This window comes from Chanos chanos, chromosome 9 (genome assembly GCF_902362185.1).
Source record: "Chanos chanos chromosome 9, fChaCha1.1, whole genome shotgun sequence".
NCBI classification, from domain to species: Eukaryota; Metazoa; Chordata; class Actinopteri; order Gonorynchiformes; family Chanidae; genus Chanos; species Chanos chanos.
In genome coordinates this window covers 38,797,441-38,819,380 of record NC_044503.1, presented here as the reverse complement: position 1 = coordinate 38,819,380, position 21,940 = coordinate 38,797,441, and the positions used below count along the sequence as shown (strand labels likewise).

Below are 21,940 nucleotides of genomic sequence, written 5' to 3'. Positions count from 1 at the left end.
AGATGGTCAAAACATTGAACACTGAATCATACAGCAATGTATAATTTATTGAAATGATAAAATGAATGACAGACAAAGACACAGAAAATGAACTCAACCAACAACATTAAAGTGTGGTCAAAACTGTGTTGTCAACTTTTTTTTCATAAATATTTAAAAAGTTTGCTGAGAAATGTTGTTAAAGAGAATCACATTTGAGAAGCAGTGAACAGAAAACAAATCTGAAGAAGTGTTTCAATCCTGCCCCCTTCATCTTATTTCTCCTCATTACCCAAATGCTCATTTTTGTCTGACCTCATATGAAATTCAACAAACACTTTCTTTTTCTTTGGTTATAATTGTACTTTGGTCCACAAATAAAGAGTTCATCCGTCAATGCCTCCCCAAAACCCCCACACCATTCCCCCAGTACCTCCAAGAGTCCACTAAGTCTATTACATCACAAAAAAAGATGGTCAGTTGTCTCCTCTGCCTGACAAAAAGGACAACTCTTCCCTACAGTGGAATCAATGTGTGTCACATGTCTGTTTTACGAGAGAAAGAAAGAGAGAGAGAGAGAGTGTGTGTGTGTGTTCAGCATCAGAAACACTTTCAATGTTTTTATATGTAATGATATTTTATTTGTCTCTTTCTCTCTGACATGTACATGTTTACACTGTGTTTGTAACAAAATAAAAACAAATAAACAAGAATTTAAAAGTAAATGGACAAGAATTTCTGAAAAAATACAAAAACAAACAATCTCTACAAAGCTTTGCAAATTAATGAACAATTGTTTATCATTACAGTCACAGATTTCTGATACATAAATAAAACTGACTACTTCATACACACACGTTTGTGTGTGTGTCTGTGTGTGTGTGTTTTCAAGTGGAAGGGTAAATAAATATAAATTATATATATGAACATTGTGTGTGTTCATGTGAAAAAGAGAAAAAGAATGTGTGTGTGTGTGTATTTCAGATTGTGTATGTTTTTTTATTTTATCTGACACAGAGACACTGAGGAGTCAAAAACATAAAACCCTGCATAGAGGGGTTCAGTGAATGTGCAGTGGAATGTGTGTATGTGTGTGAGTGTATGTGTGTCAGGGGAGACGCTGTAGAAGGACACAGTTCCAGACGACCAGTCCAGATACACTCCTACTCTGTGTGTGTGTGAGGGGTGGTGAGGTATGACAGTGACCTGTTTATTGTGATGGGCAGAGTAACTGTTACGATGGTACCACAGACTCCAGGACTTTTCATTGAGTCCAAACAAACAGTCATCTCTCTCTCCTTTCCTCCCGATTCCTTTATATGTCACTGATATAACAGCACCATTATCTCCACTCCACTCAGTCTCCCAGTAACAGCGTCCAGTCAGACTCTCTCTACACATGACCTGAGACCAGTCAAATCTCTCTGGATGATCAGGATACGACTGATTCTCTCTCACACATGTCACCTTTCTGTTCCCCTCAGACAGAGAGAGGTGTGTGTGTGCTGTGTTTGGGTCCAGTGTGAGATCACAGGCATCTACAGAGAAGAAGAGAAATTAGAGGAGAAAACACATCACACACTCTCAACTGTGTGTGTGTGTGTGTTTTATACTGAATGGAGAATATTATATTATCATATTATTATTGAATTATTAAATATTATATTTACTTTATTTAAATGTCAGTATTATTATTATATTATGTCATTTTAAGGAGCCTGAGTGTGTTATTGTTGATGTGTTGATGAAAAAAAATAACACTCAAGTAAAGTACAGATACTCGAAAAATGTACTTAAGTACAGTACTCAAGTAACTGTTCGTCGTTACTGTCCACCTCTGGTGTTTTGTCAGTTCATCTCACCGTTTTCTGTGCTTAAGTGTTTTGTAATAAACCATCGTTTACAGAGAAATTTGTCTGTATCTGCGTTTGAGTCCCTGCCTATGTCCTGACAGTATGAACTGACCAAGAAGATGGACTCAGCAGGTCCGGATCAGTTCAAGACTATCCTGGAGCATCAGGGAATAATGATTGGTAGGCAACAGGGCCAACTGGACTCTGTCCACAAGTCCCTGGAGGCTATGACAGCCTGTTTAGCTGACATGGCAACAAGATTACAACACCTCCAGTGGGTTCAGGAGAACCCACCTCCTCAGCCTGTCCAGCCGACCTTGCCTGTCCGTGAACCCTGTCTGCCGCCTCCCGAACCTTATGGAGGAGAACCAGGGACCTGCAAGTCTTTTCTGTCTCAGTGCTCCCTAGTGTTTGAGCTCCAGCCTTCCACCTTTCCAACAGGTCAGTCCCGGGTTGCCTATGTGATAACTTTGTTGACCGGCCGTGCGAGAGAGTGGGGAACAGCAGTCTGGGATGCGGGATCCCCGATCTGCAACACCTATGCGACCTTCACCGAGGAGATGAGGAAGGTCTTCGACAGGTCGGTGCATGGGAGAGAGGCTGCTCGGGAGATGCTGCAGATTTGCCAGGGGGGTCAGTCAGTCTCTGATTTCGCCATTGAGTTCCGCACCCTCGCCACGACCAGTGGCTGGAATCAGGAGGCGCAATATGATGCCTTCCTCAATGGCCTATCTGAGATCATCAAGGATGAGCTTTCCACCCGTGAGCTTCCTGCCACCTTTGACGCCCTAGTGGACCTAGCCATCCGCCTAGACAGCCGTCTGAGCTGGGTGGTGCCCACCTGTCTCCCGCAGAGAAACAAAGGAGGAGAGACTCTAATTCTTGCCTGTACTGTGGTCAGCTTGGTCATTATGTCACCCTTTGGCCAGTAAAAGGCAGTGCTCACCCGTAAAGGGGGAGTTATTGGTGAGCGTCGCTCCTTTTTGTTCCTCCCCTACCTTCCGCACCCTTCTGCCTGCGATTCTCCTCAAAGACAATCATCACCATGCTGTGTCTGTTCTGATTGACTCCGGGGCTGACGGGAACTCCCAACTACATCTTTCCCCAACCTTGTTACAGAATCCCCTTGAAGCTAATGCCCTAACCAGAGTGAAGCTTGCTAGAATCACACACGTTACCCTGTTGGTGAGTTTACTTATTTCCGAAAACCATCGGGACACCATAGTGTTTTATTTGCTAGATTCACCCCAAGCCCCAATTGTTCTTGGACACGCATGGCTGGTTAAGCATAATCCCCACATAGACTGGGCTAATAACAAAATTCTAAGCTGGAGTCCATTCTGCCTTACTCACTGCCTCCGCAATGCCCTGGTTCCTTTGCCTGTAAGTCCTCCTGCTCAGGAGGAGCCTCTTGATCTGTCTGACGTTCCCTCCGAATACCTGGATTTCAAGGCAGTGTTCAGCAAGTCCCGGGCTACCTCCCTGCCTCCGCATCGCCCCTATGACTGTGCCATTGACCTCCTGCCTGGTACATCTCCTCCTAGAGGTCGTCTGTTCTCCCTGTCCCCCCCTGAGGCTGAGGCCATGAACAAGTACATTCAGGAATCCCTGGCTGCAGGCATTATTCGGCCCTCCTCATCTCCGGCTGGCGCTGGGTTTTTCTTCGTGGCAAAGAAGGACGGTTCGTTGCGCCCCTGTATTGACTATAGGGGTCTCAACAACATCACGGTGAAGAACCGATACCTTCTTCCCCTAATGTCCTCTACCTTTGAGCTGTTGCAGGGTGCTAACCTCCTTTTTGCGCCCCTGTCTGTGCGTTCACAGGTCCTGCAGTGGGGGCATTCCTCTAAGCTGTCTTGCCATCCCGGTGCTAGACGTACAGTCGCGTTCATCAGGCGGTGGTTCTGGTGGCCCTCCATGGACAATGACATCCGCAGCTTCGTAATGGCCTGCTCAGTGTGCGCCCAGAATAAGACCTCCAGTCAACCTCCTGCTGGTCTGTTACGACCCCTACCGGTTCCCAAGAGACCCTGGTCCCACATAGCGCTGGACTTTGTTACTGGTCTGCCCCTCTCTCAGGGTAATACCACTATTCTCACTGTTGTTGATTGCTTTTCTAAGTCTGTTCACCTGATTCCACTACCCAAGTTACCTACTGCTAAAGAGACTGCAGAATTACTGGTACAACATGTCTTCATATTACATGGACTCCCAGTGGATGTAGTCTCTGACAGGGGTCCTCAATTCACCTCTCACTTCTGGGTGCCAAGATCAGTCTTACCTCAGGTTTTCACCCACAGTCCAATGGGCAGTCAGAACGGGAAAACCAACAAATGGAGACCGTGCTGCGCTGTCTGACTTCTCAGGACCCCTCCTCCTGGAGTCAGCAGCTACCCTGGGTTGAATATTCCATGAACTCTCTACCATCCGCCTCCACTGGCCTGTCACCATTCCAGTGTTGCCTCGGCTATCAGCCCCCTCTATTCCCAGCCCAGGAGGAGGAGGTCGGGGTTCCCTCATCCGGTGCTGCCGCCAGACTTGGAGGCGCACCAGGGCCGCCCTTCTCCGTTCCCGGGTCAAGATCAAGCAGCAGGCGGATCGTCACCGCTCTAGAGCCCCTCGTTACACAGTGGGGCAGCGAGTGTGGCTCTTCACCCGTTATATCCCTCTAAAAGTGGCTTCCCCCAAGATGGCTCCTCGATTCATTGGTCCCTTCCCCATCTCCAAGGTCGTCAACCCATCTGCGGTTCGTCTGAAACTTCCCCTGTCTCTCCGTCGCATCCATCCCACGTTCCATGTTTCCCGCATTAAAACTTTCATTTGCAGGCCCCTTTGTCCCACCCCCAAGCCCCCTCCTCCCCCTCAACTCATTGATGGATCTGTAGCCTACACAGTACCTTCCCTGCTTAATATCCGCTGTCGGGGTCATGGTCTCCAGTACCTGGTGGACTGGGAAGGCTATGGTCCTGAGGAGAGGTGCTGGGTTCCTGCCCGGGACATTCTGGATCCCTCTCTCATCCGAGATTTTCACTGTCAGCATCCTGTACTACCTACAGTTAATGCCAGGAGGCGTCCATGGGGGGGGGGGGGGGGGGTACTGTCAGTTCTTCCTCAGGAACTTTGTGTTTTGTCTCCCCCTGTCTGCAAGTGTTGACACAGTGTTGTAGGTTTGTTTTGGGGTTTTTTTTACCATGTGCAGTTTGTTTATTTTTGTCATGTGCTCCTGACTCCGCCCCTCAGTCAATACCCCTTACCTTACACACCTGTTCCATGTTTCCTGATTGCCCTCTGCCTATTTAAGTGTGCCAGTTTTTCACTAGTGTTTGTCAGTTCGTCTCACTGTTTTCTGTGCTTAAGTGTTTTGTAATAAACTGCCGTTTACAGAGAAATTTATCTGGATCTGTGTTTGAGTCCCTGCCTGTGTCCTGACAATGTCTGTGTTACTGTTGTTTGACCCTTGACCCAGTGTGTTTCCCTCTCGTTACCTGAACCCGTTTTTGACCAGTTTATTTATTTTATTCACTCACTTTCTGTCTTTCATTTGTTCACTCACAATAAAATTATTTATGAATTTGTAAAAATTAAGAAAACGTGATATTATAAACGCGTTATTATCTCTCTTTTTTCATGAAATGGAGAAGATGAGCAAAGGTTGTATTTTTCAGGAATTTAGATAAATGGTCTCTTTTCCATGGGTGAACCAAACACAGTGTGTGTGTGTGTGTGTGTACTCACATCTTCTTAATCCTGGTTTGATCATGAAGTCTCCACCATGGTCCACACTACAAAAACACGCAACAGGCAGTGGATAAGTCTCACACATAAACACACACACACACACAGACACACACACAGACTGTACTGACTTAAGTCGACAGTGTGGATTCATCTGTGTGGAGAGACGCTTCACTCCTGAGTCTCCTGGGTGATTGTAGCTCAGATCCAGTTCTCTCAGGTGTGAGGGGTTTGAACTCAGAGCTGAAGCCAGAGAAGAACAACCTTCATCTGTCACTAAACAACCAGACAACCTACAGAGAGAGAGAGAGAGAGAGAGAGAGAGAGAGAGAGAAATAAACATACATACAGACAGAGAATATCAACTCATCATCTGGTTTGTGAAGTGTTATGCATTGTAAAGGTTCCACTCTGTTTTACCATAAATGTTGACTTTATTAAACGATCACATAGTCATTTTAAACACTGTATTTACATTCCTGACTAATACTGGCCTCAGTATCTCCAGTTTACAGTGTGGATTCTTCAGTCCCACACAGAGAAAGTTCACTCCTGAATCCTGAAGGTCATTGTTACTCAGGTCCAGTTCTCTCAGGGAACAATTTACTGACTGTAGAACTGAGGCTATAGATGAACAGGACTGTTCAGTGAGTTTACAGAGAGCAAGTCTGGCGAGAGAGAGACAGAGAGAGAGAAATAAACATACAGACAGACAGAAAACATCAACTCGTCATCCGGTTTGTGAAGTGGGATTCATTGTAAAGGTTCCACTCTATTTTACTATAAATGTTGACTTTGTTAAACTATCACATTAACTAAATTCACAGACCAGTTACTAACATTAGTTGTACAGATACTGGGGGAAATTCATCTACTTTTATGATCAGTATGTTTCACACACACACAACAGTACTTTGATAACCACACTATACATCAACCTGGTCTCAATTTAATGTGAACATAGTCATTGTAAATACTGAATTTACATTCCTGACTAATACTGACCTCAGTATCTCCAGTTTACAGTATGGATTCTTCAGTCCCACACAGAGAAACTTCACTCCTGAATCCTGAATGTCATTGTTACTCAGGTCCAGTTCTCTCAGGGGACAGTTTACTGACTGTAGAACTGAGGCTATAGATGAACAGGACTGTTCAGTGAGTTTACAGAGAGCAAGTCTGGAGAGAGAGAGACAGACAGACAGAGAGAGAGAGAGAGAGAGAGAGAGAGAGAGAGAGAGAGAGAGAGCGCAAAAGCATTCATTCATTTAAGAATTAAAAATTGTACTGATAGAGTTTGACCAAAAAGGTGTTAAATGTTGTGAAAAATTTGCTTAAATTGCTCAAACGCACAGTGTGATATTTTTGGAATGAGTGCAAGTTGTAATTAACTGTACACTTTAAACTGGAGAGACTACTGAAAATTTAAATAAGAAATAAGTGATCAAAAAGGACAACACTTACAAAACTGTCAGTCAAGTTCATCTTAAAAGGACTAGTCATGTTCCACACAGAACAAAAGAGAGACAGACACCCTATTTACTGGCGAACTCATTAAACATGTAAAGATCAAAAGCACAGCTGGTGAATTTGACGACACGTATGATGATATTTAGCACAGAAACTGAAACTGAAAGAATTTTCATTTACAGTTGAAAATGTTATCCTAAATGTTGAGTTACGTGCCGTCAAATCGAAGAGAAACTTTTCAACTCTGTGACCGTCGCCACTGCACTGAGGCTAAAAGCGCGTGTAAATAACGGTATTCAGAGACTAATTACAATATCTTATTCATTCACAACCCGTCTGAATAAATACACTAAAACATTTCACTGGATGTTTTCCACAGGTATTTAAAAAGAACACGACACTTACTTTGTACACGAAGGTAAAGAATAAAGACACAGAGAATCCGACATTTCCCAGACACTCGACGCTCGTCGGTCTCTCAAATTTGACGCCCTCTGGCCGTTAGCAAGTCTCTCGGTTTCCCACTGGCTTTGGTTGCTTAGAAAACGACGGCTTAAAATAGCGTAAGAAACCGACTACAAAGTCCTGTATGAAATTTCATAAATTCTGCTTATATAATGATAGACTGATCAGGTGTACAGGTAAAATCTCTTAGACAGACTGCGGGTCTCCTTTATTTGGGAGGTATTACGGGCGGTAAAATCATAAACCCGGACGACTACTGGTCTGCTAACGTGGGAAATCCCATTTTCAGAGACGGATGTCTCGACAGAGATTCCACGATATCATGCGCTATCTGCGCTTTGATGACAAGAATGCAAGGGCTGCCCACCTTGTGACAGATAAATTAGATTTTCGATAAAGTATTGCTTCTTACACACCTAGTGAGAACATAACTGTAGATGAACAACTGTTCTCTATCAAGTTGTTACTGTGTCGTTTCACACAGAACATGGCCATTAAACTAATTTGCTATTAAATTCTGGGTGGCCGCTGACGTTGAAACAAAATACATGCTGAACGCAATTCTCTATCTAGGAAAAGATGACAGTAGGCCGGCAGTAGGCCGAAAATTTCTTCACCTCGTTGGCACTGGCAAACAATCTTTTGGTCCACGTTGAAGGGAACTTCTGAGTTGGCTGACCAAGTGATACATGACGCGGTCGTTGGGAGGGGGTTGGGATCACACCTAGACTATTGTTCTCGGCTGTCGGTTGAATATCTCTCCACTTGAAATGGGAACAGAAAACAGCGAGGTACAACATTCCCTACTTGGACAGACTGTGTAAAAGTGGTTACAGCATCCCGACACACAGGATACTAAATGGCTCGAAAAGTACTTTATCTATTTATTTACTTAGTACATTTCACTGTATACACTATCTTGTGTATGTATCGTGTATAGTGTATAATTCATTCTTTCTTAAGTATTTACTGTAAATAAACTACACAGCTGTCGATTTACCAAAAAGAAGGGCTTTTTTCGTGCTGTAATTTAGTTTCAATAAATGGTAAAAATTCGGCCATCTTATGCTACGTTATTTACTCTGAAAGCCTACACACCTGACACAGCTTTGTTTACGAAAATCCATTGCGACATTCATATTTTGTAAAAACAACATCCATGCATATTTTTTCATTTCCAAGCGGTGCCTACTTTTTCTGTTACATGTGTGGAATTAGATTTAGCTGAGACTCATGATAGACGGTGGTAGGCTACTCGTGGTATGAACTAGTTTTGGCCAAATCATTCTAGTGCGGGAGACTAACAATAAACTATGGCACTTTATTGGGAGGGGGTTGGGAGGTGTTACTCGTAGGTTACTTGGCAGGCTAGGTGTTAGGCTTCTCATAGCCCACTGAATGCCTTGAAAAGTCGTAGTGTTTGCTTCTATCATGGCATAGAATGATCTGTTCGTTGTGGTAGATAATTAATTTATTAAAATGCAAGTGTAAAGCTTGATATGCTCGGCTGGGCTTATTATGTGGTATAAGCGATAATTTCACGGAGACAGACGAGTTCGGAACTGAAACGCTTTCTACTCCTCCAGCGCCGCCTAAAGCAGTATCACACTCTAAACTTCCACAAGTTTTGATTTACACGCATTGTAATTCTCAACCAATTATTGTTTGTCTTGTCATTCCGATAGGTTTTTCTATTGAGTAAGCACAGTCCAGTTTAAAGCTTACTCCGTCACCCGACATGTCACCCAACAATTAGAATGTTCAAATCTGTAATCGCTCCGTACAATAGTTAATTTACAATCACAATTGTCTCTGGTTTTTGCACTACCAGGACCATGCCCTTACAATAAATGAATCACTAGGGGCAACGACGTGATCATTGTCAGTCGACAACTGAATGTTGATAAAGTCGGGCTACGCATTCACAGTCCAACCGCAGTCTAACTCGCAACGTGTGACATCCCGTATAATAAACTAATTCTCCAAGGTAGAAGATTAAATGTTAAAAAACAAATACTATGAAAAAGTTGCCTGAACTAGTCTTGTTCAGATAGTTTTCTCAGTCGAATTTGATCAAGAGTTCCTCCAGAATTTATGCCTTTGAAAACACGGTTGCCACAAATAAATAATCAAAACATTGTGTTGAATGATGGAAGGGCTGGACAACAAACGTTTTAATGAAATAATAATCGACTATTAACACTGAAATGAATGATACATTGGCCGAACGCGAGTTGATCTTGTAAGCAAACTATTTGCTTCGTGCAAGAAGCGCTATCTAGCGATCATTATCTGTCAGTAACAGTGCCCTTGTCTAATGACTCGGCGGCCCAGCCGCGCTTTAAGTAGGTAAAACCAGCACGGCGCTCCTAGTAGGTAGTCACAGCGGTCAAATGACCGGCACTCGGCGCTTCTAGGTATAAGTAGGTCAAACCGGCGCGGCGCTTCTAGTGTTAATGACCCCAATAATGAATACAGCAAAAAGAGCCGAGCTCTGACAGCTTCTCTCGCCGGTTCAAATTGAACAAACTGACCTGTAGAAAGCCCTGCTGTGATGGATTCATAACCTTTCAAACTGGGTTCTGCTTGATACAAAAACAAGCACAAACATTCAGCTGAGTGTGTCAGAACTGTTGAGGTAAAAATAATTACACAAATAATTTATCTTTTTTTCTCAGTGACTGGACTTCGAGTGCAGAGAGAAAGAGGAAGACAGAGAATTTTTTTGCATTCCCATAACATTCCCCTGACAGTTATTCCACAAATATACAAAAGAAACAAGAAACTTACTTGATAGAAGCGCAAACGAGACAGGTATCCGAGGAATCTCAGATTTCCAACACACTCGATGAGTGCCGGTCACTGTGATGTTCATTATCATTAAATGAATGAACCGTTTGAATTAATCACTGTTTCTACTACAGGCTCGTGACACGAGATTACCGCTCTTCTCATTTCAGTTAAAACTGTCGCTCTACTAATCAAAGCGTCGTAAAGTAGCCACTCAAAACGTCACTCGGGTATTCTAAAACCCAGAATACCGCCATCTACTGGGTCTGGTACGTCACTACACAACTGGTTAATTTTATATCACTACATCCCCTTTCCTTTGAGGCATGAGAGCAAGTGATTACGTGTAATAAGAATAAACTGTTGGAGAAATAAAATGTTTCTTTGGTTTATGAAAATATCATAACAGTTATGTAATCATTTCTGTGTGACTTAATCAACATAATAATTTTCTCTTTATCAATAATTATTTTGCATTAAGAATTTATAACCATATAATCATTTATATTAAAGTAAATGTATGAAATTCTTTTATAAAGATGTGATCTGTAAATGGAGGAATAGAAAGGTCATTGAGTTTGTCTCAGTGCAGAGAGTGCTGATGGTCAAACATTGGTTACATGGTGTGAGCCTTTTTTGGAGAAGATGAGAAGTCTGACTGTGTTGGAATATAGCCAAGCTCACTATGATAAGATGAAAGAGTGCTCTCATTTATTCTTTGTATTCTCTAACAAGCGCTCATTCATTTTTGTTTATTTATCAGTGCAGGTGCTGATGTAAGACAGTATTCTCGCTCATTTTTGAGTTTGGCCTGGGTCAACATGTCAGTCCCTGATTACTTCATTAGGAAATGACAGTGTCTAACAAGATCGGTAAAGCAGATGGGAAGTCCTCTAATGACTGTCTTAACAATCATTGGATAATCCCTGATATGATTTTTGTATAAGTGATGAATACCGGTTAGTTAGTCACTCCCAGGACCGGCTCAGTTTGTTGTATGCTGCTCTGAGTTTATGCAATAAACGTATACTGCATCAGACTCTGAAAACTTTGTCTGTCTTTTTTTAAGAAGGTGAACAGTGTGGCTGGATTCTCTGTCATATCTTTCCCAGGCTGAGAATTCTCTCCCACAAAACCCTTGCATATGATTAAAATGAAATAAAGTCCAAAGAAATGTCCAAAAGAAACAAACATAAGTGCCTTTTTATCTCTTTTTTTAAACATTAAGTGTCAGTCCAGCTATTTCTCAAATTCCATTTCAGATGGACAATGTCAGTGTCCTGTTTCATGATTTTTTTTCTCTTTTCTTTTACAGATTCAGCCTGTCAGGTGGTTTGACAGTGTGTGTGGATCTTCTCAACACAGGTTAGTATGTTTGTTCAGCTGGACCAGCGTTGTCTTGCAGTGGTGCTGGTTCTGATGTAACATTGTAAACTGGATCAGATGATGAATCACAGACTGTATCTCCTCCATTAGTCTCCTCCTGCAGAGTCTCTCTTGTTTTCAGAAGAGACTGACGATTCCTCCTAAGGGTTTGTCCATCCTCTGTCCTGACTGTGTAAGATCTTGGACCCACTTCCTTTAAAACTGTGTCTTTATCTTCCAGGTGTTTGAATCTTCAACTCTCACAGTGTCATGCACTGAAAGTCATCACTTGCTTTTTGCCTCTTTTTCAAGAGATTCTTTTTTTTTTTCTTTTGAACCATGAAGCAGAAATTTGTGACCCAGAAAAGTTCAGCATTAGACACATCATGTTGCCGGTTTGATTCCCAGGCCCAACATCCATGGCTGTGTGCCCTTGAGCAAGGCACTTAACCCTAATGCTCCCCGGGCGCTCACCAAGGAAGGCTGCCCACTGCTCCTGTGTGTGGTGTGTGCAATCACAGAAACTTAAACTTAAGCTGAAGCTCGGTAACTTAACAGAGCTAAATAAGGATCTGATTTACTGTCTGTCACCTCCTTAAGCAGCTGTTTGACAATATGAACTCCTTTCTCAGCTCTGCCGTTTGACTGAGCGTACAGCAGACTTGAACTTACATGTTAAAAGTTGTAGTGTTCTGCAAAGTTCTTCTTAAGATGTGTTAGGACTCTTTGCAAACTTTGTCTTTTGCAGTTTCATCCACAATCACTTTTGATTTGAGCCGTACACATAGCTGTGGACTTTCTCAACCCCATACACTAGCCCTAGACATTCTCTCTCAGACTGAGTCATCGTCCTTGAGGCATATGTGACAACCGTCAGTGGATCAGTGGATATCTTGGTTTGTTTCTTTGATTCAGAGAAGCTGAGTATTGACTCTGTAGTTAGACTGATTTTTAGTCTCTCCCATTCTTGTTCATGATCCTCAGTCCACTTGAATTCACTTGTGTGATGTAACAGTTCTCTCAGGTAAACTGTTTGTGAAGACAGGTTCAGTCTGAATTTTCCTATGAAACTGATCATCCTCATTGCATGTACTACAGACTTTGTGTTAGTGGATCTGGGCGTGTTGAGGATCATTTGCACCTTGTTCTTGTCCAGCTTAACACCATCTCCTGAAAGCTTGTCACCTAAAAACATGATTTCTCTAACAGCAAACTGACATTTTACTTTGTTCAGCTGTAACCTATGTCTCTGGATGCTGTGAAGCACTTTGGTGAGTCTTTCTTAACCCGGAGAAAACAGAGCTCCTGTTTTTTCCTGCTAAGAACTCCCCAGCGATCGACAAGACAATCACCATCGAGGGATCTGCGGTGTTTCCCACCTCAGCAGCCAAAAACCTTGGCGTCACCCTCGACAACCAGCTGACATACTCCGGGCACATCGCAGCAGTCACACGATCCTGCAGATTCGCCCTATACAACATCAGGAGAATCCGCCCTTTCCTCACGCAACAGGCAACCCAGCTCCTAGTCCAAGCGCTTGTCATCTCCCGCCTGGACTACTGCAACGTTCTACTGGCTGGCTTGCCGGCCTGCGCCATCAGGCCACTCCAGCTTGTGCAGAACGCCGCTGCACGCCTGGTATTCAACCTCCCTAAGCACTCTCATGTCACTCCGCTGCTTACTGCACTCCACTGGCTTCCGGTAGCAGCCCGCATCCAGTTCAAGACACTGGTGCTGGCCTACCAGGCCACGAGAGGCTCTGCCCCATCATACCTTCAGTCTCTTATAACGCCTTACACCCCAACTAGGACCCTCCGCTCCACGTCCTCCGGACAACTGACGGTCCCCTCACTCCGGGAACCCGGCAGCCGCTCCTCCCGACCACGCCTCTTCTCTGCCATTGCCCCGAGGTGGTGGAACGACCTCCCCCATGCAGTCAAGACTGCGGAGTCTCTTACCATCTTCCGCAGGAAACTGAAAACCCACCTCTTTAGAACACACCTGTCCCCCAATGCCTAACCTCCCTTCCCCCAATGCCTAACCTCCCTTCCCTAGAGAAAAAAAAAAAAAAAAAAAAAAAAAAAAACCTTTGTCTTGTATTTCTGTTTGTAAAAGTATTCCAGGGGCGCAATGCGAAAGGGCAATTTGACGCTCAGTCTTATTATGATCTCTGTTGAAGGTATTAGAAATCCGACTGATGCACCAATTGTAAGTCGCTTTGGAAAAAAGCGTCTGCCAAATAACTAAATTGTAAATTGTAAATTGTATGCACTCAACAATATGTCGCATGGCACAGTGAAATATTTCAGGAGTGGAGGAAATTCCAAATGGCAGTCCCTTCCAAAACAAAAAACGCCCAAACGTAATGTTAAATGTACACTAATTTGTGCTGTACTTTGTTTTCTTCCCTTGTAGGAATTTGATCATGTCTGCATTAGGTTTGATATTTACATTTAAATCTTTTGGGTCCATGCACATGTGGAGATCACCACTTGCTTTTTTGAAACAGACCATTGAATTAACCCATTCTGTGGGCTCTTCCACTTTCTTTATCACTCCTAGAGACACCATTCTGTCTAACTTTTTCTTTAGACAAACTCGAAGTGGCTCTGGGACCCTCCTGGGAGCATGGACTACTGGCTGCATGTCGTCCTTCAGTCATATCTTATATGTGAATGCTAGAGTACCAAACCCTTTAAAGACATCTGGAAATCTCTGCACAATTACATCTACACTATAGATCTGATCATTGGAGCTGTTGATACAGTAAACTCTTTTAACTGGGTCTGAGTCCTCACAAGTCTCATCACCCAAAGTCAGTCACGCCCACCTGACACCACAACAAACATTTGTCCCAGTGTCCAGCTTGAGTGGAATTAAAGTAAGTAACACGCACAGCAAAACACTGAATCTAGGCCGTTCTGAATGAAACAAACCTATTCACACTGGTAAATGTACTCTTAGAGTCTACTGTGTGAGAAGATTAGAAATATCAGAAACCTGCCATTGTAGATGATGCTGTTTGTTCCCTCTGGAGAGTGACTCTGCTCCTGACTGTTGGTCTTACTATTGTCATCAGACTCAGCTTTGATCTTTCTCATAAAGTCAGATAATGTGATTTGATGTGTTCACTTCATTACTGATTCATACACTACTGCAGTGTTAACTATGGGGATCAGTGACTGTGTAGAGCTCAGAGGAAAAAGAACAAAATCAGAAAACTCATCACACTACATATAAAGGAGTACACTCATTATACTGGACTCAGGACTGGACAAATGTGAAGTCATTGATCTCTATGGTCAAATCAAAATCAAACACACAATGAATAACTGGAAAATAACATGATTTGATTGGCTGCAGCCTAGCTCCCATTAGACTGTCTGTCTCTCATCTCTTCATTCTCCCACCACACAAGGACAGAAAAGAAACAAACAGAAATCAAAAACAGGGACAGACTCATGGTTATTTATATGAATAGTTATTTATATGAATAGAATGACTGGAAACATGATCAACAAGTTGCTCCATTCAGAATTACTGACCTCAGTATTTCCAGTTGACAGTTTGGATTCTTTAGTGCGGCACAGAGCATCGTCACTCCTGAATCCTGAAGACCAGTGTTACTCAGGTCCAGTTCTCTCAGGGGGCAGTTCACTGACTTCAGAGCTGAGGCAATAGTTTCACAGGACTGCTGAGTGAGGTTAAAGTCTCTGAGTCTACACAGGGAGAAGGAAAACAAAACACTGACTTTTTAAAGAATAACATTATCCTGTAAATCACTTCTAGGGCTGGACTTTGGTGACATTTTATCATAACATTATTAATGTATAAAAGGGCCATCAGTTGAGAACCTCTGCCTCAGAAGACAGTGCTTAAATGGTTGTCCAGGGAAGTATAACTCAGATTTACATACACTTACATAATTTCATAAAGTTATCATTTAACATCACCATCTATATTCAGTCAGTTGACCCTCGCAGTATTTTTCCCATTTAAACACAAGTACTTTCAGTCAGTGAAATATTTCACACTACCAGTTTCGACATGATAACCAATGCACTGTGCAAGTTCTGTGTTTTTCCATCAGGCTGGCAGAGCTCCCCCTCCCCCCAATGCTCCCCAAAGTTGCACGTCCACCAAAGACCGCACCCATAAACTTCTCGTCCAGGTCAGGATTAGCCATCTGACCTGTCCATCCAGGCTGCCCTCTGACCTTACGACCAATAGGGTTAAAGATACAGGTCAGCATATACAAGACTCGCACCCCCCCCGATCGTCAGATCAAGCCCCACTCCGGAGAGAAGGGGTCAAAACCTGGACAGTTTACGTTTATGCGGTGTGCGTCAGTGACGACTGTAAGTGCTAAACATTGTTGGGCTAAGGGTGCATCTTTCATAAATAAGGGGAAGATTTGTAATTAACTGTATATAGTTTATCATATATGTATATATGTCTTTATTGTATACATTTTCATTAATAACGGTTGCATGAACAGTCACTGTAATTTCCCTGCCATCTGCCGTCACTAAGACACGTATTTGTATATGTATGCTAGTCGTTACCAATACATAATAGCCACATAGCCGTATCGAACATAGCATAAACGATACAGTGTTTGTGTACCTGTACAGTGACGTGTGTGACCTTAGCGTAACCCCTCCTCTGTTGCCATAGTGCCGGTCCACGATCAGAGTTCCACTAGCACATGCGCAGTGTAGCGCCCCAATATGGCGGCGCCCTGTGAATTATTTTCTTAGCATAGCCACTTAGCATGCTGACGTTAGCAATGTAGCATGCTGCAGCTAATAGACCAATGTGGTTACCGCACACTAGCGCTACTAGTGGGCTCATGAACGCGGACCGGCAACAAGTTATTACAGTTTATCTAATCATGCAACCAAATATGCCCTGTAAATAGTGTTGTTCATGTGTATGTATATGTATTTACGTTTATGTTTACATGCATCTTTAACTGCTTATTCATTATATTTTATATGTTTATTTTCAGCAACCACACACACACATACGTAAACATCCACATACCTAAACCAGACCATCTCAACCGAACCCCCTTTTTGTAATTCAAGTGTGCTCATGTCGTGCTGTGCGTTTTAATAAATATCAAAAACCCAAATTGGATGCTTGGATTGTGTTCTGACCGACACCCCATGGTGACAGCAAGGTCCCTGAAACAGCACAAAGGCACAGTGACACAGGGAGCAGCACACCTCACACTGCACTCTCAGTCACCCTCCTTTTCAATTAAAAATGTTAATCCAGACAAAATTTTGATGTTTTAACCATCCTTCATATTCAAATATTGAAACACTACATTTGTAGCTGCTCTATAAACACAGCATTTCCCAGGAAGCATTCCTAACATAAACAATACTATATTATTGACTCAGTGTTAAAAACATCACTGCTGATGAGTAGATAAATAACAGGTAATAACATGTAATAACAGGTAACAACAGTGAAGAAGGAAAATATGATTGTTTCATTGGCCCAGTATACTGATAACACAGACATGTCATGATTTTTTTCTTAATTTCATTTTGTGGATGAAGGATGAAACAATGGAAATAGTGACTTTAATGGTCAGTACAACCTGCTGTGTAAAGGGAACAGACATTTCACTCACCCATGTTTCACTCTCAGTCAACCAACAAAAACCTGATAAACTCTCATGAACTTCTAAACATCAAACACACAGTATCCCTGTCTTAAATGTCAATGTTTGTAACTTCGTAATGGTTCAGACTAGGAAAAAAAGACACAGAGAGGGGGGGGCAGAGAAAGAGAGAGAGATGGAGAGAAAGAGAAAGAGACAGAGATGTTCAGACACTGCTGTTATTGTCTTTGTGACCTGTCTAAACACATCAGCTTTGTCTAGACATCACAGAGGTTCTGAAAATTATGGAAATTACTGGATTGAGAAAATGACTGAAGTCAATTCTGAACTGTTTTTTCTTTCATTTTGTTCTTGCAGCCACCCTCATTCATAAAATACTGTAACTTATTACTTTATATGTATTCTCCAAAGACATGCCAAAATGTAACTATGGAATTCCCACCAATTCCCCTCCAAATAAAACTTCTAAAGCAGAGCTTTTCAACCTTTTTGGGGCTAAGGCACATCAAAGGTCAAACCAGAATGTCAAGGCACATCAACTTAAAGTTAGTTATTGATTATGAAGAATGTCACACACAGTATGATAGGCTACAATGTCTTTAGTCAGATTTGACCCATATTACACTACAGCAGACTGTCAGATAATTATCAAACAGATAGTTAAATCAGACAGGCAATCATGTAATTTATTAAAAATGCACTGAAGTGCATCGGAGCAAGAACTATATATTTGTGGATGTCTGCAATTACATTGTTTCTAGTCGTGATTGTAACGGGAGACATCTGAAATTGCATATTTACTAATCATAATATGAGTTGTGGATATCCAGTATGACATTTTTACTAGTCACATGATATTCTGGATATTCAAAATTACATTATGGATATCAGGAATGGTGTTTCATTTTGGATATCTGACATTGAAATTACGACTCCTAACACCTGGGTTGTAGATCTCTGAAATGGGAGGAATATCATTGTGGATATCTAAAATGTTCTTTTTGACTAGAAACAATTGAATTTCAGATATCTGCAATATATATCCAGTCTAGCGATTAAATGTTAAAACGGCTTGCCATAAGCGACCGTCTTCTCTGGTCAGTACAATAATAACCTAAATTTATTTTCATAATAATAAGGCAGCCGTGGTCTAAAGGTTAGAGAACCGGACTTGTAACTGAAAGCCATGGCTGTGTGCCCTTGAGCAAGGCACGTAACGCTCCCCGGGCACAGAGGAATGCTGCCCACTGCTCCTGCGTCTGTTGTGTGTGTTCACTACTGGTGTGTTGGATGGGTTAAATGCAGAGGACAAATTCACTGCTCACTGTTCACAGAGTGTGTGTGCAATCATGGAGAATTTACATTTACATAATCAAACTGAGAATGGGACTAAAGGCACTCTAGATAAAAAAATTAAAAGTTGTAAATAAGTGACTACCTACAAACGTTTTTGTTTAAGAAGCAGTGTCATTGGTGTATTTAAAAATACTATTTCATGAGCTTGTAAACAAATGCATTGGGTTCTTCAAAATTCCACGGCACACCGGTTGAGAACCACTGTTCTAAAGAGTGGGTGTTGTGACGTGAAACTGAAAACTCACAGAGCTTTCTGCAGCACCTCACAGCTGGGAGCAGTCTCCTACAACCCTCATCTGATGTCTTGTATTTCTTCAGGTCAAACTCATCCAGCACCTCCTCTGACATCAGAAACATATAGGCCAGTGCTGTGCAGTGTGCAAGTGAAAGTCTAGTTCTGTAATTTTCAGACTTGACAAAAGCTTGAATTTCTTCATGGAGAGAGTGATCATTCATTTCAGTCAGGCAGTGCAGTAGATTGATCCATCTCTCAGGTGGGACACCGTCTTTATTTAACTCTTTGATGTAACGGCTTATTTTCTTGATGCTCCGCTGGTTGTTCTGTGTGTGTGTCAGCAGACCTTGTAGGAGTTTCTGGTTGGACTCCAGTGAGATGCCATGAAGGAAGCGGACAAACAGATCGAGACGTCCATCCTTACTCTCCAAAGATTTATCCACAGCTTTCTTCAGCAACTCATCCAAGGAAACAATGTCTGACACAGGTCTGGTGTTTTTCTTCAGAAAATACTCCAGTGCCTCCATGTTCTTGTTTACATAGCAGTAAAACACATAGAGAGCAGCAAAGAACTCTTGAACACTCAGATGCACAAAGGAGTAGACCTTCTTCTGACGAAGCACAGATTCCTCCTTAAAGATCTCAGTACAAATCCCAGAGTACACTGTGGCCTCACTCACATCAATGCCACATTCTCTCAGATCCTCTTCATAAAACATGACATTGCCTCTCAGTAACTGATTAAAAGCCAGTTTAGCAAGTTTCAGGAAGATCTCCTTGCTTGATTCCAGAAGATTCTTTGAGTCTGTCTCAATTTTGTCCTCATATTTCTGCTTCTTCATTTTAGTCTGAATGAGCAGGAAGTGTGTGTACATCTCAGTCAGAGTTTTAGGGATCTCTTTAACATTGTCTTGATGCAGCATTTCCTGAAGCACAGTGGCTGAAATCCAACAGAACACTGGGATGTGACACATGATGTGGAGACTCACTGATGTCTTGATGTGTGAGATGATTCTGTTGGCTTGACTCTCATCACTGACTCTTTTTCTGAAGTATTCCTCTTTCTGTGAATCACTGAATCCTTGGACTTCTGTCACACGACTGATGAACTGAGAGGGGATCTGACTGGCTGCTGCTGGTCTGGAGGTTATCCAGATGAGTGCAGAGGGAAGAAGATTTCCTTTGATGAGATTTGATATCAGTATATTCACTGATGATGTTTTGGTCACATCACTCTCAGAAAAATTCAACCGAAGTCGACTCTCATCTAAACCATCAAAGATGAACAGCATTTTACAGTCAGTATATTTCTTTGGATCCAAGTCTTTCAGCTCTGGGTGAAACTCCAGCAGGAGTCCATGAAGACTGAACTGTTCATCTTTAACCAAGTTCAGTTCTCTAAAAGGAAGAACCAACATGAACTCAATGTCCTGATTGGTCCTTCCTTCTGCCCAGTCCAGAATGAACTTCTGCACAGAGACTGTTTTTCCAATTCCAGCAATGCCCTTGGTGAGTACAGTTCTGATTTCTGGCTTTTGTCTGTCTCCTCCAGGTTCTTGGCGAGGCAAGGCTTTTTTCTCTTCTTTATGTTTGTTGGTTGACAGGGGTTTGAAGATGTCATTGCAGCTGATTGGTTTGTCTTGAGAAACCCATTTCCTGGATGCTGTTTCAATCTGTAAAACCTCATGTTTCTCATTCACTCCTTCACTCTCTCCCTCTGTGATGTAGAGCTCTGTGTAAATGCTGTTGAGGAGGGTTTGGTTTTCTTTCAGTGCGACACCTTCATATAAGCACTCATACTTCTTTTTCAGGGTGGTTTTATGACCCTCAATGATTCTCAGCAGGACGTCATCTGACTCAGACATGGACGTGTTGTGTTGGACATTTTGGCAACATCCAGACTGATCCTCAGTCAGATCTGTCTCCACACTGAAACGACAGAGAGAGAAAGAGAGGGGGGGGAGTGGTTAAAAAAATTAATCTCTCAGAACCTGCTGACACAGGCCACATCTTGACTGATCCTGGATCAGACCTGAGTTTCCATGTTTGACAGATACTTTCTTTGGGAGGCATATGACTCCATCAAGGCTGGCAGGCTGAACCCTTCTCATCAGCCTTGTAGTTGAGTTTAGGGCTCATATACAGTTGGGATGATAGTGATGAAGTGTGATGAATTGAACAATAATGACTGACAGCTGGTGAAGAATTCCCACTACACAGTGTTTAATCATTCAGAGAGTGGAGCTGACTGAACAGAGGGGAATGGGAGAGTTTCACTAATGGAAACCAAACAGGACAAACAAACTGTATGTACATGTCTCTGTTTTCATTTCTAACTCATATCAGACAATATCACATTTATAAAGGAAACTAATGAGACTATTAATAATGGATATATGTGAGTGGTTATGAATAGTTGGGCTGATCAGACAGGACTCCCTCCCTTTGACTTTCTTTAAACATGACTAATGTACTGTCACTTTACACTCTGTTTTTAAACTGTTGTGTTTAGTTCTCAGTTGGACATTTCAATGTGTTTTACCTGATCCATTTAAACTAAACTGTGTTGTGTTTGGTGATAGATGATGAGGCAGTTTTATCACAGACAGAAAATGAACCTTTGATCAGTGTTAATGTCAATTAAAACACTAAATCATCCAAATACTTGTTATTTAAATCTTTCTCCACAGTTTTGGTGGTTGTCCTTGCAGTGTGAACTGTGTGATCCTGTGTGATCTCTCTTTAGCTGTGTTTACACACACTGATATTATCAGTATGAATCTATTACAGACAGTGTTAATATCAACTTATATTATACATATAGTTAATGCAGTATAAATACAGTCACTCACTGTGACTCAGAGGGGACTGGTTCTCTGCTGAAGAATGGAGGTTCATGTATGGATATGTCACTCTTCATAGACACACAGCTGGGTACTGGAGATCCTGGTCTCTGTGTCCTGTAGTCACAGGTAGACACACACACACACACACACACACACACAGTCATAAACAGGAGTGTGTATGGAGACCAAATATACAGTGTGTGGTGGC

The 21,940-nt window shown here is 42.3% G+C and overlaps 2 protein-coding genes across 2 annotated transcripts in view; both read right to left on the bottom strand.

Annotated features, from left to right (window-relative positions):
• LOC115821769 (nuclear factor 7, brain) overlaps positions 1-21,940 on the bottom strand; it is a 282,027-nt gene that overhangs the window by 244,362 nt on the left and 15,725 nt on the right.
• On the bottom strand, positions 979-20,751 carry LOC115820527 (NACHT, LRR and PYD domains-containing protein 12-like). Its single transcript, XM_030784142.1, has 7 exons — positions 18,893-20,751; positions 15,203-15,376; positions 6,573-6,746; positions 6,062-6,235; positions 5,690-5,860; positions 5,568-5,614; positions 979-1,517 (listed from the first exon to the last, which is right to left on the bottom strand). The coding sequence occupies exons 1-7, from the start codon at positions 20,749-20,751 to the stop codon at positions 979-981; spliced, it is 3,138 nt and encodes a 1,045-aa protein (XP_030640002.1).

Coding starts and splice junctions, on each gene's coding strand:
- LOC115820527 (XM_030784142.1), bottom strand. CDS start 20,751: ATGTCTGAGTCAGATGACGTCCTGCTGAGAATCATTGAGGGTCATAAA. Junction 15,377..18,892: donor TGCTGCAGAAAGCTCTGTGA/GTTTTCAGTTTC, acceptor CTCCCTGTGTAG/ACTCAGAGACTTTAACCTCA. Junction 6,747..15,202: donor TGTCAACTGGAAATACTGAG/GTCAGTAATTCT, acceptor CTCTCTCTCCAG/ACTTGCTCTCTGTAAACTCA.